The sequence below is a fragment of the Vombatus ursinus genome, unplaced genomic scaffold (genome assembly GCF_900497805.2).
Source record: "Vombatus ursinus unplaced genomic scaffold, bare-nosed wombat genome assembly UNPS02014830.1, whole genome shotgun sequence".
In the NCBI taxonomy this organism is placed as follows: domain Eukaryota; kingdom Metazoa; phylum Chordata; class Mammalia; order Diprotodontia; family Vombatidae; genus Vombatus; species Vombatus ursinus.
In genome coordinates, this window is record NW_020954608.1 from 49,697,095 (window position 1) to 49,713,353 (window position 16,259).

At 35.4% G+C, this 16,259-nt stretch overlaps 1 protein-coding gene across 1 annotated transcript in view; it reads right to left on the bottom strand.

Moving 5' to 3' along the window:
• PTPRO (protein tyrosine phosphatase, receptor type O) overlaps positions 1-16,259 on the bottom strand; it is a 200,363-nt gene that overhangs the window by 103,918 nt on the left and 80,186 nt on the right. The window contains exons 2-3 of the mRNA XM_027838702.1: positions 8,861-9,134; positions 1,593-1,751 (exon numbers count right to left, since the gene is read on the bottom strand). Coding sequence (XP_027694503.1) covers positions 1,593-1,751; positions 8,861-9,134 — 433 coding nt within the window. The remainder of the gene's footprint in view (positions 1-1,592; positions 1,752-8,860; positions 9,135-16,259) is intronic.

Sequence of the window (16,259 nt, forward strand, 5' to 3'; positions counted from 1 at the left end):
ACTGGATAGATAAATTGTGGATTTCATTATCGGTATATCCTTTTAATGTACAAGACTTTCCTATCATTCTCATTATCTACTCTGTTGCTTTTGAATAAACCATAATACCATTTCAAATACATTCTCCAGTCAAGAATACTAACCTACCAAACCTCAGTGATATCTATAAGTTCAAATTTATTTCTTTGCATTAAGATCTCCCATTGACTTTGTCTATCACCTATGTATTATGACTTTGTAGATAAATATCTGAGGCCATTTTTCTTCTAGGAGATTGTCTTCTGTGAATTACTGCTCCTCTCTACTGACATACTTTTTAGGCTGTATCTACCATTTTCAGGGTTATCTAATTAGCATTTTTCTCCTTCCCCATCTATCTTCAATTTAAAGCTCTCATGATCAAATTTTAAACCATGGTTAAGAAATCCAAATCCCATTATAAGACAACCTGTTCTTAGCCTAAATAATCCTCAACTTTTATTTTCTATTCACTTCTTCAATCTGTTCTTTGAATTGGCAGTCTCTAATGATAAGAAATTAATTTATTTCCCCCTAGAGCCTTACTCCCTGCCCAGGCATTCAGAATCCCTAGGAACACTCTTTAGGTTCTTTGAAGGGGGTGCCTTTTGTCCCCAAATGAATCACCAAAGGTGAGTAGGGGTCTATTAGATTTAAGAAGTTTTAGGAAGTTCTCCTTTATGCCCCAGGGAAGACAAAAGACCCCTCTAGTCCACATGAGATTGACAAATGGCTATCTCTATCCCTCATCAGGAAAATACCAACCTGATATTCTCTGGTCTTTTCTTCTTGTGAGCATTATTCTGTGACTTCTTTCCTGGTGGCACTTATATACACACTTATACACACACACACACACACACACACACACAGAGGCACACACACACATACAATCTCTTGACACAGTTAAGTCATTTGACTTTTTTGAACATCTTGACCAAACAACTCAAAGTCAGATCAGAAAAGTCTAGTCAAAGAAGACTCAAATTGAATTGTTTCACATACAGAGACACATATGTGAATAGAATACTGTGGTCTTAGGCATTTAAAAGATAATGCTGAAATTCAGTTATATAAATTTTATTTCTTAGTATCTGAGCAAAATATTGAAAGGAAGCAATTAGAAGCTATCTTTTCTGACATCGATTATATTGAGGTTTAGTCGATCTACTTAGAAAAGGTTTTTATGTACGCTAAACTCCTCCACTAAGAAAAAAACAGTATTTCTTCATGATAGCAATAACTTGGACATTTCATCTATTGTATATGTGACATGTACATTCAGATATTAGATAGACTGCATAACTCCCACAGGAAACTTCACTCTGATTATTTCATTGTCGTACTATGTTTAGAACATCTTTTAATTGTTTTTTTTCCTAACTACAACTCCCTACTTATGAAATAGTATTCTAATAGCATTTGAAAATCTGAGGCAAAAAACATATCTTTTTTATATTTTTTAGTCAAGCCTAAGTAACCCTGCACTATAGAATTCTCATTACATTAATGATGTAATTATGATGAAATTAATACCAAATCATGCTACTTTCAACCTGCATTTTTCTTCTTACCTTTGTATAACATTGTCCGGAAGTCTTTGCCTTCCCAATAACTTATGTTTACTCTTGTAAAAACATTGTACTTTTCTGGATAATGAATTTCAAATAGGACTCCTGTTTCAGGAGAAGGCTTATAATCATAAATAGAAACGCTGGTGACAGGAAGAGGCTCTACAAAAAGAAAATGAAAAAAAAAAAGAAAGAAAAGATGGGGTAGGGATAAAAATCGAGAGACCATGGTAAAAATACTGTAGAAGGAAATGAACTACACTTATCAAAACCATCTCCAATGTCATTATCTTTTACGAATACTGAAAACAATGACCAGGAGCCAAATTCCATTCTTAATTAGTATCACTTTATCTTTCTTTTATTTTTTGTATTTTACACTTTTTATCTTTGTATTTTTTTTTATATTTCAATTTTTATCTTCGCATTTCATTTTTTTCAAAGTGCCATTAAATCTATTTTTTTAAAGACTGGATTTCCTTATCTCTTCATCTCAAAGCTGGTTTGTACTCTTCTATGTTAATTAAAAGTGAGAGAACACTGCAAAGTAAAAATTGAATGAATTTATTTATATTAAGGTTATTCTGCAACATTTATACAAAAAATTTCAAGTAATTTTAATGAACATTAAGTGTTGGGGAATTATCTCATCATCTTTACAAACTGTCAGAGGCTAGGAATACTAATGTACTACTGGTAGAGTTGTAAATTGGTCCCACTCTTATGTGAAACAATCTATAATTGTACTTAAAAAATCACTAAAAGATGTACTCTTTGATCCAACACTCATACACCCCAAGGATGTCAAAATCAGAGGGAAAATCTTGACGTATACAAAAATATCCATAGCAGAACTTTTCATAGTAGCAAAGAACTCAAAAGTACATATCCATAAAAAACAGATGACTGAACAAATTGTTGCATATAAATATAATTAAATATTATTGGGCTGTGGAAATGATGAGTGCAAAGAATTCAGAGAAACTTGAGATGACTTCTATGTACTAAACTGATATAGGGCAAAGTAAACAAGTCAGCTAGGTGGTGCAGTGGATTAAAGCACTGGGTTTGGAATCAGGAATCAGGAGTTCAAATCCAGCTTCAGACATTTACTAGCTATGTGACCCTAGGCAAGTCATTTAACCCAATTTACCTTAGTTTTTCATCTGTAAAATGAGCTGGAGAAGGAAATGGCAAACTACTCCAGTATCTCAGCCAAGATAACTTTGCCCTTTCACAAAGGAAAAACTAGCTGAATTGCAAAAAAGACATGGTAACACAACAGGTACTAAATAAAAGTTTGTTGATTGAGTTAAATTAAATATAAGACCAAACATAAATTAATGAAGGGCAAAGAGGACTTTGATCTGGGATACTGACTCAAAGGTGGAAAGGTGTTTTTTTCCTTCAATAGCCATTATCCCTATGCTTCATCTCAAGTTTTTCTTCTGCTCTATTTCACTGTGACAGTTATTACCCCTAGGGTCCTGTCCTTCACTTCTAGACCTGCCTTCCCCCCAAGTTCTTAGAGGTTGGATCCAAAGGTTGGATCACCTCATCTTCTAGTGTGACTACATCTATGTTCAGATTGTTCTCTCTATTACCATACTCTCATCTTGGCCCCCATTTTTGCCTCGGGTGAAATAATGATTCCACATAAGATCCAAGTTAAATTTTGGTTTGGAAGATTCACTTTAATTCTGGAAGTTCTGACCTAAGATTGCATGATGAACCACAATGTCTCTTTGTGTTCCAAATCATCTAGAGGTTCAAGCTAAATTTTAAATCAGTTGTTTCCACTAGGATTTTCTTATGAGCCATGCTACTTTCATTGCAATAGTAAAGTTATTCATACATCTGATTTGAATATGCCTACATAGATCATGAAGAATATTTTCAAATTAAAATTTAGTATCATGAGCTTGATTTCAGCTCTGCCCTAACTGAAGCCAGTAGATGCCACATGTGACTTGAACTCACATAACTTCTAGCCTCAAACTCTTACCACTTTTTTGATTATTCCATAAGAACCCTTGAGCCATTTGAAGTCCCTTCATGGAACCCAATATGATTTTTAACCAAGTCTGGCTGCTGACTCTTGATCTAAAAGCACCAAAATGAATGCCAACAGCAAAGGGATGTCACAAAAGAATAAGCTTTATTTTCCCACCTTCTCTGTCACCAGGGTTCTCTCTCTCTAGAAGATAAAGGCTCCATCTCTCTTTTTGTAGCTTAGGGCGCAATAGTTTTAGATCAAAGCTACTGTCAAACATCTGAAATTTAACAAGCCCTGTAACAAGAGTTCATATATTTAATTTTCTTCTATTGTTTATGCTACTCTAATCTATTTAAATTTTTAAACTGACTTGAAATCTCCACTTGCTTGTTGGCTTTTTCTATTTCAGTCAACTTGGAATGAAATAACTCAGTTTCAAATCTTTAGACCTGTGTTGAGTCCAAATGCAAATACTACAGTACAATACTTAAAATTATAAATGAGCCTCATTAAATTTGCAGATTACATAAACCCAGGAGGGCTACCTGTCACAGCGGCTGACAGCATCAGGATCAGAAAAGATATGGGCAGGCTAAAGCATTAGACTGAATCTAATAAGGTGACATTCAATAAGAATAAATGTGAATTCTTACATTCAGTTTCAGAAAATGAACTTCACAAGTACAAGATGGAGGAAGCAGTTTGAAAAAGACAGGGGGGATTTTAATGGGCTGTGAGTTCTCTCAAGCCAACAGAGTAATATTGTAGACAAGAAAGCTAATTTGATCTTACACTGTATTAAGAATAACATAGTTTCCTGAAAATAGAAAACTATAGTTCAGTTCAGCAACATGTTGATAAATGTTTAACAACTGGCTCTCCCTCCAAAAATGTATGCATGACACACTTTTAAGTGTAACCTGCATTAGTAACATTTTCTCCATTGTTGCTCAATCACCATTAGGCATCTATGCCAAGGTGGGAAACAAAAAATATGACTGAAATTAAATCAACTTAGTAACAGTAACAAAGTTTTTGCACAATATATACTTTGCAAAGTACCTTCCCTCAGCTCCTCACAATGCTACAGGATAAGTAGGACAGGTATCATTTGATAGCTTCTTTTACCAAGACAACTGAGGCTTATTGAAAGAAAAAATGATTTGCCTTGGGAGCACACATACACTTGGTGTTATATTGAGGACTAGGGTCAAATCCGTCTTCTTTTGCTTGTTCTACTCATTATACTGCAAGTGGTGAACATAGGATTAAGCTTCAAAAGATCTAGGTTACGGGCTTGGCCCTGCCACTAACTACTTGTGGGATCATGGGAAAGTCACTTAACCTCTTGGACTTTATTTTCCCATCTGTAAAATTAGGTGGGTTGGACCACTTCATTTCTAACTTCCCTCTAAGCTCTAATGTTCTATATTTAACAGGGACAGGTCCATGAAGGCTCAGTCCTAAAAGTATATACATTTGGTGAGCCTACTTCTGGAAATGTCTAATGACAGGGAATGGAAGGTCTTGGGTCTCTACTTCAGAGCATTCATAGGCATTTTGAAACTATTTTCTGCCTGCTTATCAGGTAGTAAAGATAAGGCCTTTTGGTTGCCTACAAAACCAGAACTGAGTGTGTAAACAAAAGGCAAAAACCAGCTAAATCAAACAATATGGCTGGAACATAGAGTACATAGACAGGAGGAGCATGAGATATGGCTGATAACAGGTTGTGGAAGGTCTTAAATGACAAGCAGAAAAGTTGAACTTTATTTAATTAGCAATAGAGAGCCACTGAAGATTTTTCAGCAGAGGATCAACATAATCAGAATTATTATTCTGGAAGCAAAACATGGATTTGAACCAACTTAGAGTAGCACAGTTTTATGATTTTTATTTGTGGTGCTCGGTCTAGTGGCAGGAGTGGGGAACCTGTGGCCTAGAGGTCACATGTGGCCTTCGAGGTCCTCAAGAATAGTCTGTGAAATTTGGATTCACTGAGGATCTAGAGGGCCCCATGTGGCCTTGAGGTGGTCTACCCCTGGAGAAAGTCAGCTTCCAAGTTAGGAAGATTTGAGTTCAAGACCAGTCTCTGACAGTCTGTGTGACCCCGGGCAAGGCACAACCTCTTTCCACACCAGTCAACTCTCTAATACTACAAGCTGCAAACAGGTGCTGATTTTCATTGGTAGAAGGAGATTCCATACAAGAAGGTCCCTACATTAAGAAAATCACAGGTCCCAACCCCTCCCCCCAACATTTACTTTATATATTATATTATATATCTTGTCCACTTCCTTTGAAGCTTTACTTTTCTAAATAGGGAAGTTGTTGGGAAGGTAATTATGTATCATATGCATACACTAATTACTAAATTTCTTGTTTTACAATGTTTCATGAATGAAAAGCCATTTACTAATAATATCTACAATTTATATAGTACTTTAAGGATTATAAAGCACTTTGTGAATATTCTCATTTTATCCTTACAATAATTCTGAGTAGGTGCTATTTTACAAACTAAGGTAAACAGAGGTTATGTGACATGCCCAGGGTCACACAACTGATAAAGGTCCAAAGCTGGATTTAAACTCAGGTCTATCTTTACTCCAGGTTTGGTGTTTTACTCATTAAGCCACAAGTGCTTGCTATGTGCTAAGCACTGTGCTAATCATTCAAGGTACAAATCTAAAATAGAAAATAGGCCCTCCACTCAAGGAGCTTATAGCAAATATAATAAGAGTGGTGATCAGGAAGGAGTATTTTGGTTTTGAAAGTTGTAGAGACAGTGAGGAAGACCCCAAGAAGATTTGAAATGACACACCCTTTGCAGGAGCAAGGACAAAGTCAATTTGACTATCATGAATGAGGTTAGCTTTTCACTTCATTTCAACATATTCTTTTATTGGTAATCAGTACCAATTAATAACTGGTAGTTCAGCATTTACCTTTTTATGATATTCACTATGCTGTGGGTGATAACACTTTATTTAAGCTCAGGCTCATTGATACTATGAAGTTTTGTACCAGCAAGTTACATGGCATAACCATTCTTAAGGATTTGCCATTTGACTCGAAACTGTCCCTTCTCTCTAAACTCTGCCATCTTGATCTAAAACAGGCTTTTGTTCAACATATTGCTCAGACTAAAAAGTAATCAGGTTTTCAAGCAGTCAGCATATTTTTACTATAAAATTAGAGGTAATTCAATTCAATTGAACAAGCATTTAAATGCCTACTAGGTGCTATGTACTAGGTGTAGAAAGGACAAATATAAGACCATCCTTGCCCTTGGGAGCTTACATTCTACTTGGAGCATAGCCAGATAAGTAAATACAAGATATCAAAAAATAAATGTAAAGTCCTTTTGAGAGGCAAGCGATACTAATGACCAGGAGAATCAGGAAGGAGCTCATGAAGTATGTAGCTCTTGAACTGAGCCTTGAAGGGGGCTGGGTGTTCTGACAAAGTGAGGAGGGAGAGAACATCCCAGGCATGGGAAATAACTTGTATGAGGCACGTGCCCTATGCAGAGAACTGTAGATGGAAACATACATTGGGTGGAGCAATTAGTGTCTGAGGGGGAGTAATATGTAATCCCCATTGGAACCAGACTATGAAAGGCTTTAAGGGTCAATTTTTTTCGCAGAGGCAATGAAAGAGCCACTGAAGCTTCTTAAGCAGGAGAGGGTCATGATAAGACCTGTGCTTTAGCAATTAAGTTTTGGAAGATGGATTGGAAAGAGGAAAGGCTGGAGGTAATAAGACCAATTAAGGAATTAGTGAAATAACTTAGGCAAAAGGTGATGAAGGCCTGAACTAGGCTTAAGTCAAGGCAGAGAAGGGGCATGTTGAAGAAGTAAAATCAATAACACTTAGCAGCTGATTGCATATGTGGGTAAGTTATAGTGAGGAGTCAAAGGGTATACAGTTTTTTCAGATTAATGAGCTATTATGTTCAAATAAAGCAATTTTATTACAAAATATCCATGTAGACTTACATGGGTACCTATAGCTATTCCTTTCTGCAAAAATCCATCATTAAAATGCCAATATACTCCCAGGAGTGCCAAATGGCTATGAATCATGGAACACAAGGACCTCAGAAGACTCAGAGTTGCAGATGACCCAGGAAACAATAGAGAGACATGGTGGATTTCAGTAGGTGAAACATATCTACCAATGATAGTTTGTACACAAGAAGTATTCCTTATACAAAAATATCATCAAGGACAGGCAATAATGGAAAAGGGAGTAGACTAATAATGCCATGAGAGTATCGGCTAACACATGGGCAGTGTCACACTGGTAGAAATGAAATATCAAAAGAATCATAGGAAAGCCTCCAGCATATTATGTAGATACTTCATGGAGAATTTAGGGAATGTTTTGGATAAATATTGCTCAAGTTGAGAATGGGCAATAATTACACAGGATGAGGATTGATGGTTTCCAGAGGAACAACTGGAGAGAGTGGCCATATTGTTGGAACCACTGAAGATAGAACAACAGATAAAAGCGTATTGTGTTCTTTGCGATGTTGGCCTTTGAAAACACCCAAACAATCTAACCCACTGACAAGAGGTTAGTCTATCAAGAACGATTTTCAGCAGCAGCAAATATCCCCTGGCAATCTGATTAGCCTCTGGTGGATTCCTTGGGTTCCTAAAAGAATCACTTTCTCATAGGAAGCCACAAATTGTTGGGGACCCTACTGAAAATCCCTAATTTTCTGTGAACATGAAAGGATGTATGCATGACATAAAATTGGATGGGTAGATTGGAGCCAAAAGGTAGAGGATCTTAACTGCCACTATCTAATGCTTATGATATATTGCACAGGGACTCATTAGATTTTATATAAAATAACTACATGATCAGATGGAGATATATGTAATACGTAACAACCAAAGTGCAGCGAATCCTAGGAAATTTGTGTCATCATCCTGCTGTACCTCACATGTTCCTCTCTTTTCACTTTCTCTATCATCCTTCCTTCCTATTCTCCTAATCATTTTGTTTTTCCTCTTCATGTTTTAACTATACTTCATATTGGAGGTTGAAATGAACTTAGAGATCATTTGATCTAACTTCTTTATCTTAAAAATATGAAAACTTATAGTTTCTGTCACCTACGAACTTAGCTGCAGAATTAGAACTAAAATCTAGGTATCCTGACTAGGTCTACTGCCTTTTCACTTCAAGCAAATTATTTTTGGTATGACTATGCATCCAAAGAAGGTACTTGGAGGATCATACTGAAGAGAGTACTTACTTGTTAACACAGTGATTGATCTGGCTGGTTTGATCATAACATTTGCATTCACTACCACCAAAGTGATTATGTAATAAAGACCATGATAGCTGGCATTGAAGACCACAGGGGCGGGCAGTGTGCTGTTAAATTCCTCAAATTGGAAGAAATAATTCTTAGATTCACCAGTTATCTTCACAACATATACAGATGATGAACTCACGACATCTGAAGCTTCCAGGGAGATAACAATGCTGTTATCATCTTGAACAGTAACATGGAAAGGTGTAGCATTCTGTTGAGATATAAAGAGACAAAAGAAACAGAAATAAAATTCACACTATCATCCAGATTCATATAAAGGATATGCATATAATAACTGAAAGTTGCAGAAATTAATTTTCACAACTGGATTATGATTTTAAAAAAACCTAATTGAAACTGAATTGAGCTAGGAAGAAATACATGAACACTGAAGTAGCTGAACTTAATATCAATGACTCAGGATCTTTTCATGGTTTTGCATTTCCTTTTTTCCCTCATGACTTCAAATGATTTCTCCCCTTACACACCACAGTGGTACTTGGTTTTATTGTATGAGAGAATTTCTACTGTCATGGAAGGGCTTTTTTTTTTTAAATTCACTTTGGTAAAGAGGGAATATTAAGTGGATGTTAAGGTAGTCCAAAGTGGGAAACAGAATCAGTACATTGATGCAAATGCCCAGGAAAATGTTTTCTCTCATCCCCATTCTTCATAAGGAGGAACATATTCTCATTGAGAAACTTCCTTATTTAAGAATCAGTTCTCTCCGTATAAGAGAAGTTGAAAGGCTGAAGGAGAGATAGGAATTGGGAGAAAAGGTCAAAGATGTTGACCCAACCCCTGGAGATAAAAGTTTAAGGTAGGTTAAATCACATGGATAATTGACTTTTAATGATATACTGATGGGTAGAATCATGACTGATTGCACCTAAATATTCCTTATGAAGTACTTCCTAGAATAGTCAGGAAACCTAGGTGGAAGAATGATTAAGCAGTCAGGGAATCTTGACTGGAGAATGACTAAGCTATTAAGCAGAAAATTACTTCAGATTAGTTTCTTTGCTGACAGGTACTTAATAACAATAATACCTTATATGTGTTAAGGACTTTTTAACTTACAAAGCACTTTCTAATATAGTATTTTATTTGCTCATCGAAATAGCCTTATGAGATAGGCAGGACAGATAACTGCAATTGCTATTTTACAAATGAGGAAACCAAGGCCCAGAGATTGTAAACTTGAGATCACACAGAAAACGGCAGGAGCAGGTCTAAAATGCACTTCTTCTACCTACCCATTTTCTGCATAATATCATCAGTACTCTCTACACCAGGACCTCTTTAAATGGAGGATAGAGAACCTCCTTTAAGGAGGTCCCCCAGGCCAACCATCTCTTAATTTCCCAGCTGAATGTACTACTTTGGACTTCATCTTACCCCAGAGTACATTCCCTTCTTTTCCCCTCCCCTTTTCAGCTTCCTTTTGTGTATTGTCTTCCCACTTTAGACTGTAAGCTCCTCAAGGATGGGGACTCTCTTTTTCATTTGATTTTTTTTCATATTTGTATCCTCAAAATATTAGGACAGAAGAACAAATAACAGTAAGAAGAAACAAAACAAAACAAAACAAAACAAAACAGTACACCTGGAAGAACCCTTCAGATTTTGACAAACCAAGCCAACAGAGCTAGAGGATAGAGCTTGGTCAATCAACCTGGTAATTATTGGTTGCCTAGAAAAATATAAAGAAACATAAAAAAAAACCCTCAGCACAGTACTCAGTACGTAGTAGTTTTTAAAGGCTTATTGATTGAATAATACTTTTATCAGTGACTTGGTTTGAAGGTGTCAATGACATGCTTATCAAGTTTGTATATGGCACAAAACTGGGATAAAGAGCTATCTTTCACTAAATGACAGTCAAGATTCAAAAAGGTCTTGACAGTTTAGAATATTGGGCTGAATCTAGTAAGATAAAGTTTAACAGAAATAAATGTCTGAATCATAATTTCTCCCTGCTAGGTAATACTCCTGGCAAAATTCTAAAATGTGTTACTGAAAAAGACAGGCAATACAACCTAGAGGACAGAAAGATAATATTGGAGTTAGGAAGACCTAGCATCAAGTACCACTTCTGGCATATATTGACCATGTGACCATGGGTAAGTAACTTCACTTCTCAGTGGCTGGAAAACTCTCTAAGAATATAAATTGCAGCACAGTGGATAGAGCACCAGCCCTGGAGTCAGGAGGACCTGAGTTCAGATTTGGCCTCAGACACATAACACTCACTAGCTATGTGACCCTAGGCAAGTCACTTAACCCTATTGTCTAGCCAAAAAAAAAGAAAAGAAAAGAATATAAATTGCAGAATGGTTCCCAATCTGTATTGGTAGAGGCAGTTTATTTCCTAGGAATTTCCTATACGGGATAAAATCACAGGGAAGGAAAAGGAACAACAAGGAAAAGGAAAGGGGAAGGGAATGAAAAGGAAGGGAAAAGGAAAGGGGAAAGAGAAGGAAAGAAAAGAAAGAAGGGGAGAAAGAAAAAAGGAAAAGAAAAGAAGGAAACGGAAGGGAAAAACTTAGAAAAGATGGCAGAAAATCTTAGTAAGGCAGTTTACTCCATTCTAAGGGTTGAAAGGGCCAAGAAGAACCCCAAAATAAAAATAATTGAATGGCAGAACAAATAATAGTAAAAACAAAAACAAAAAAAAAACCAAAAGTACAAGAACGCTTCATATCTTGACAAACCAAGTCAATAGAGCTACAGGATGCTTGACGAACCAGTCTGAGAATTATTTGTCTCCTAGAAAAATATGAAGAAACAAAAAGCCTGAATGTCATTTTATAGGAAATAATACAGTTTCAAAGTAAGAGAATGAAATAAAATTTATGCTTTACTTGAACGCAAAAAATCCTTAATTGCAGTGAATAGAGCACCAGCCTTGGAGTCAGGAGAACCTGAGTTCAATTCTGGCCTCAGACACTTGACACTAGCTGTGTGATCCTAGGCAAGTCACTTAACCCCAACTGCCTCACCAAAAAATTAATTAATTAATTAATTAAAATCCATTTCCCATTTTAGGGGCAGCTAGATGGAGCAATGGATAGAGCACTGGCTCTAGAGTCAGGAGGATCTGAGTTCAAATTTGGCCTCAGACACTTGATGCTTACTAGCTGTGTGATCCTGGGCAGGTCATTTAACCCCGATTGCCCCCACACACACACACACACATAAATCCTTAATTGCAATCATGATTTCAGAAAAGGGAATCACAAATACAGATAATCACCAAGATAGACTAACAAAAAAGCTTAATTATTTATTTATGATTAGGGTTACCTTAGAATATTAAATAATGTCACTATTAAATATACATTCCCTGAATAGCATAGCAATCCAGTGTTCGAAAGAAAAGCTAACTGGAATATGGAAAAGATTCGTGTGATCTATCATACTAATTGTAGGTGACTTTAGCATTCCTCCATCAGAGCTTGAGAAAGCTAACAGAAAGATAAGCAATGAGAACATTAAAGACTTGAACAGAATGTTAAGAAAATTGGATTTGAGGCCTATGGAAAACAATGAATGGCAATCTTAGTATATTTCTTAGACTTCCATAGGATTTTTACATGTATTGATCTTTTACTAGGACGTAAAAACTCATGAAAATATAGAAATCTTAAATACATAATTTTTCAGATGATAATATAACTAAAGTCTATTTAATTAAGAAAATATGAAAAAAGAATAAAGTCTTAAAAGGAGATTTTAAATGTGTTTGTGCATTTATATATGTATATATATATATACACATATACATATATTGATGTACACGGATATGAATATGTATATATTTGGGTCAAAGACAAAACCACAGAAACCTTATTAAATTATTAAAGACAATAATGCTAGTGATAGAGCATACCATACATTATGGTATGCAGCTAAAACATTAATATGAGGAAAATTACAATTCAAGATGTATATTAGCAAAAGAAAAAGCAAAGATTACTCAATTGTGAATTATAATATAGTAAAAATTATAAAATCTGCAAATTAATAATGCCAAAAAAAGCAAAGGAGACATAAAATGATCAGGAATTTAGAGTAGGAAGAAGGTAAACTAGTTTACTTGCATAATTTTAAAGATAAGGAACCTGAAGCTGAAGACTTTAAGTACCTTGCCCGAGGTCACACTGCTGAAAGCAACAGAGTTGGGATTAACAACCAGATGCTTTGATTCCAAATTCAGTATTCTTTCCACTTTACTATAAGAAATAAAGTATTAAAAATATTTTAGAAATGAACTAATAGATAAAACAAAGAGCTGGTTTCTGAAAGAGCTAATAAAATCTATACACATATATAATGGTTATTAGTTCATTTGATCTTTTTAAATAAACAGGTCAACAATTAATCTCCTGTTATATGCCAGGCTGCCAAACACTGAGCTCAGTGCTGGAGATAGAAAGAAAGGCAAAAACAAAAAACAAAAGAACCCCTAAAAAATCAAAAACAGTCCCTGCTCTCAAGGGGCTCACAGATTAAGGGGTGAGACAACATCCAAACAATCATGTTCAAGTAGGATACATACAGAATATATTGGAGATAATCTCAGAGGAAGACACTAAGAAGTAAAATTATAAAAGTAAACCATGAGAAGGAACAATGCATAACAAATGGAGAGGGACTTTTTTAAATAATCAGAAGTAAGCGCATCAAATTGAATGCCAGCAATATTAAAAACTTAAATAGCTGCAGCTATGTGAAAAAAAATGAAATTCTAAAATTAGCAAAATGGAAAATAGTTTAAATAAATCAATCTCAGAAAGGATTTGAGCAGTCCATAAATTAATTCACGAGACGGAAAACAGCTGTAGAAGTACACAGACTTACTACTGAATTCTATCAAACATTTATGAAGCAGAGAGTTCTCATTCCGCATAAATTGTTTTTAAAAATAGAAATATTTTATATATTTTATCTATTCTGAATAGGATTTCCCTTCCTATTTTCTCCCTGGATTTGGTTATTGCTAAGTAGAAATGCTGACAACTTTGGGAGATTTATTTTTTATCCTATTAATTTACTGTTTGTAAAATAGCAGAATACAAAAGAAATCCACAAAAATCACCAGCATTTCTATACAATGATAACAAAATCCAGAATGGAAATTCCATTCAGAATAATTACAAAATGCATAAAGTCTTTAGCAGTCATTCTAGTAAGACACACAAATATAATTATGAAAGACTCTTTAAAGAAATGAAGATTGAGTTAAATAATTGGAAGGATATTCATTGCTCATAGTTAGCCTTCCCCCAATGTAATCAAAATGAGGATTCCAATTGAATTAATTCACAAATTTAATCCCACACCAATTAAATTTGCATGGGGTGTTTATAGAACTAGGCAAAAGAATAGCAAAACTCATTTGATCATCAAAATAGCCTTATGCCATAGGCAGGGCAGATAATGTAATTTCTATTTTACAAATGAGGAAACTGAGGCCCAGAGATCATAAGCTTGAGATCACACAGAAAATGGAAGGCACAAGTCTAAAATGCAGTTCTTCTGCCTACTCATTTTCTGCTTAATATCATCAGTACCCTCTACCCAGGGAACCTCTTTTAATGAAAGGTGAAGAATCTCCTTTAAAGAGGTCCCCCTGGCCAGCCATCTCTTAATTTCCCACCTGAATGTACTACTTTGGACTTCATCTTGCCCCTGAATACATTTCCCTCTTTTCCTTACCAGCTGTCCCACTTGAAGATAATACATCTTCCCTTTAGACCTATGCTCCCTGTTTTCCTATCTTTTGATTTGGATTCCAAATACTCCTTCCCCTAGAATTGGAAAACATGACCCCTGTTCAGAGAAATTCTCCTGGTGTCCACTCTTTTCAAATGGAACAGGTCATTACACCCCAAATTCCAGGAAAACACATCATAATGATCTTAACTTAGAGTATTCCTCTTTTATGGATAAAACTTAACTCCTATTCCCCTTCATGGGTTCAACTCACCAATACATTCTCCCAAAAGCCCCAAAGATAGAGCAAAGGGTTAAAAAAGTCACATGGACTTTTTCTCTCAATGCCTGGTCAGGTGGTAGTGTAACTCTGGATCCCTCCTCTTCTCCTCTGCTCTCCCTACCCAAAGTCTTTCCCTCTCTACTATCCTCTCACCCCCACAAAAATATAATTTTTAATAATGCGTTTTTCAATATCTTAAGGATTAACAGAGACAGAAGTAAAAATCTGGTCATCTGAGTCCAAGTCCTGAGTCCTTTCTGATACAGACACAACAGTATCTTCTTAATACACTAAATGGAATGCTCTAACCTCTCCCTATAAAAGAAGGCAAAGCAGTAATATTGGGAATAGTTATAATTAAGAAATAATTTCCCATGTTAGATTTTGGTTTAATTTATAATTTCCATTATCCCATTGTACAAAAAAGATCATTGTCCTCATGCTATTTTGGTGTATAAGAAGGCAGGAATAACAATCTGATAGTTATGTTTTATAAATGAAACTCAAAAACAGTGTTGTCTTCAACAACAGCTGTAAAAAGACATTATGTATTTTGCTTCATCAAGTGAAAAGATTCCATTCTTTCTGAAGGATGGGCATTTGTTTAAGTCCTGAATTGGTGTATGGCATTAAGGAAACATCATTAATTTTCCTTGACAGAACACAGCAGCTAGTATTAACTAACAGGCACTTCCCCATTAGACTTTCCTCTTGTAACATTTCTAATGATTATTAAAATAATAAAGAAATAGAAATGCATTTGGAACTTTTAAAGGGAGAATATCAATTAGATTTTAGCCAAATGGCAAAATAAATTCCAATGGTAAGGGTGAAAATGTTAAAAATAAAATTCATCATGGAAAGGACTAAATCTCTTCTTTATACTTCTGGCCATTAGTTTAAAACCTCTGTAACTAAAGGCAAGCTGTCTTTCTCTGAACTGACATATAGTTTTGAGATCATCTATGCTTTATGTTTTAATCCAAATGCCTCTGTTTAATAAGCTTTAATTCAACTCAAAACAGTAGGAATAAAAGTCAATAAAACAATTTAACTCATTCACTAGTGTCTGGAGTGGGAAGGAATGGGAGAAAATTAATCAGATATACTTTTTTAAAAAGTGAAATCATATCTACAAAAATTCTTTAAAAACTTTGAAGCATTCTACAGAATGAGTTCAAGCTTTGGAGTGGCTCCAAAGATCCTTTTTCTTTGGCCTCACATGGAATTGCCTCTGGGAAACCTCCATATAGGTCTCCATATAGGCCTCCATGGATATGTGGGTAAGAAGATCCCCTGTTCCCATGTAAACACTCAAGATAACAATATATTTGG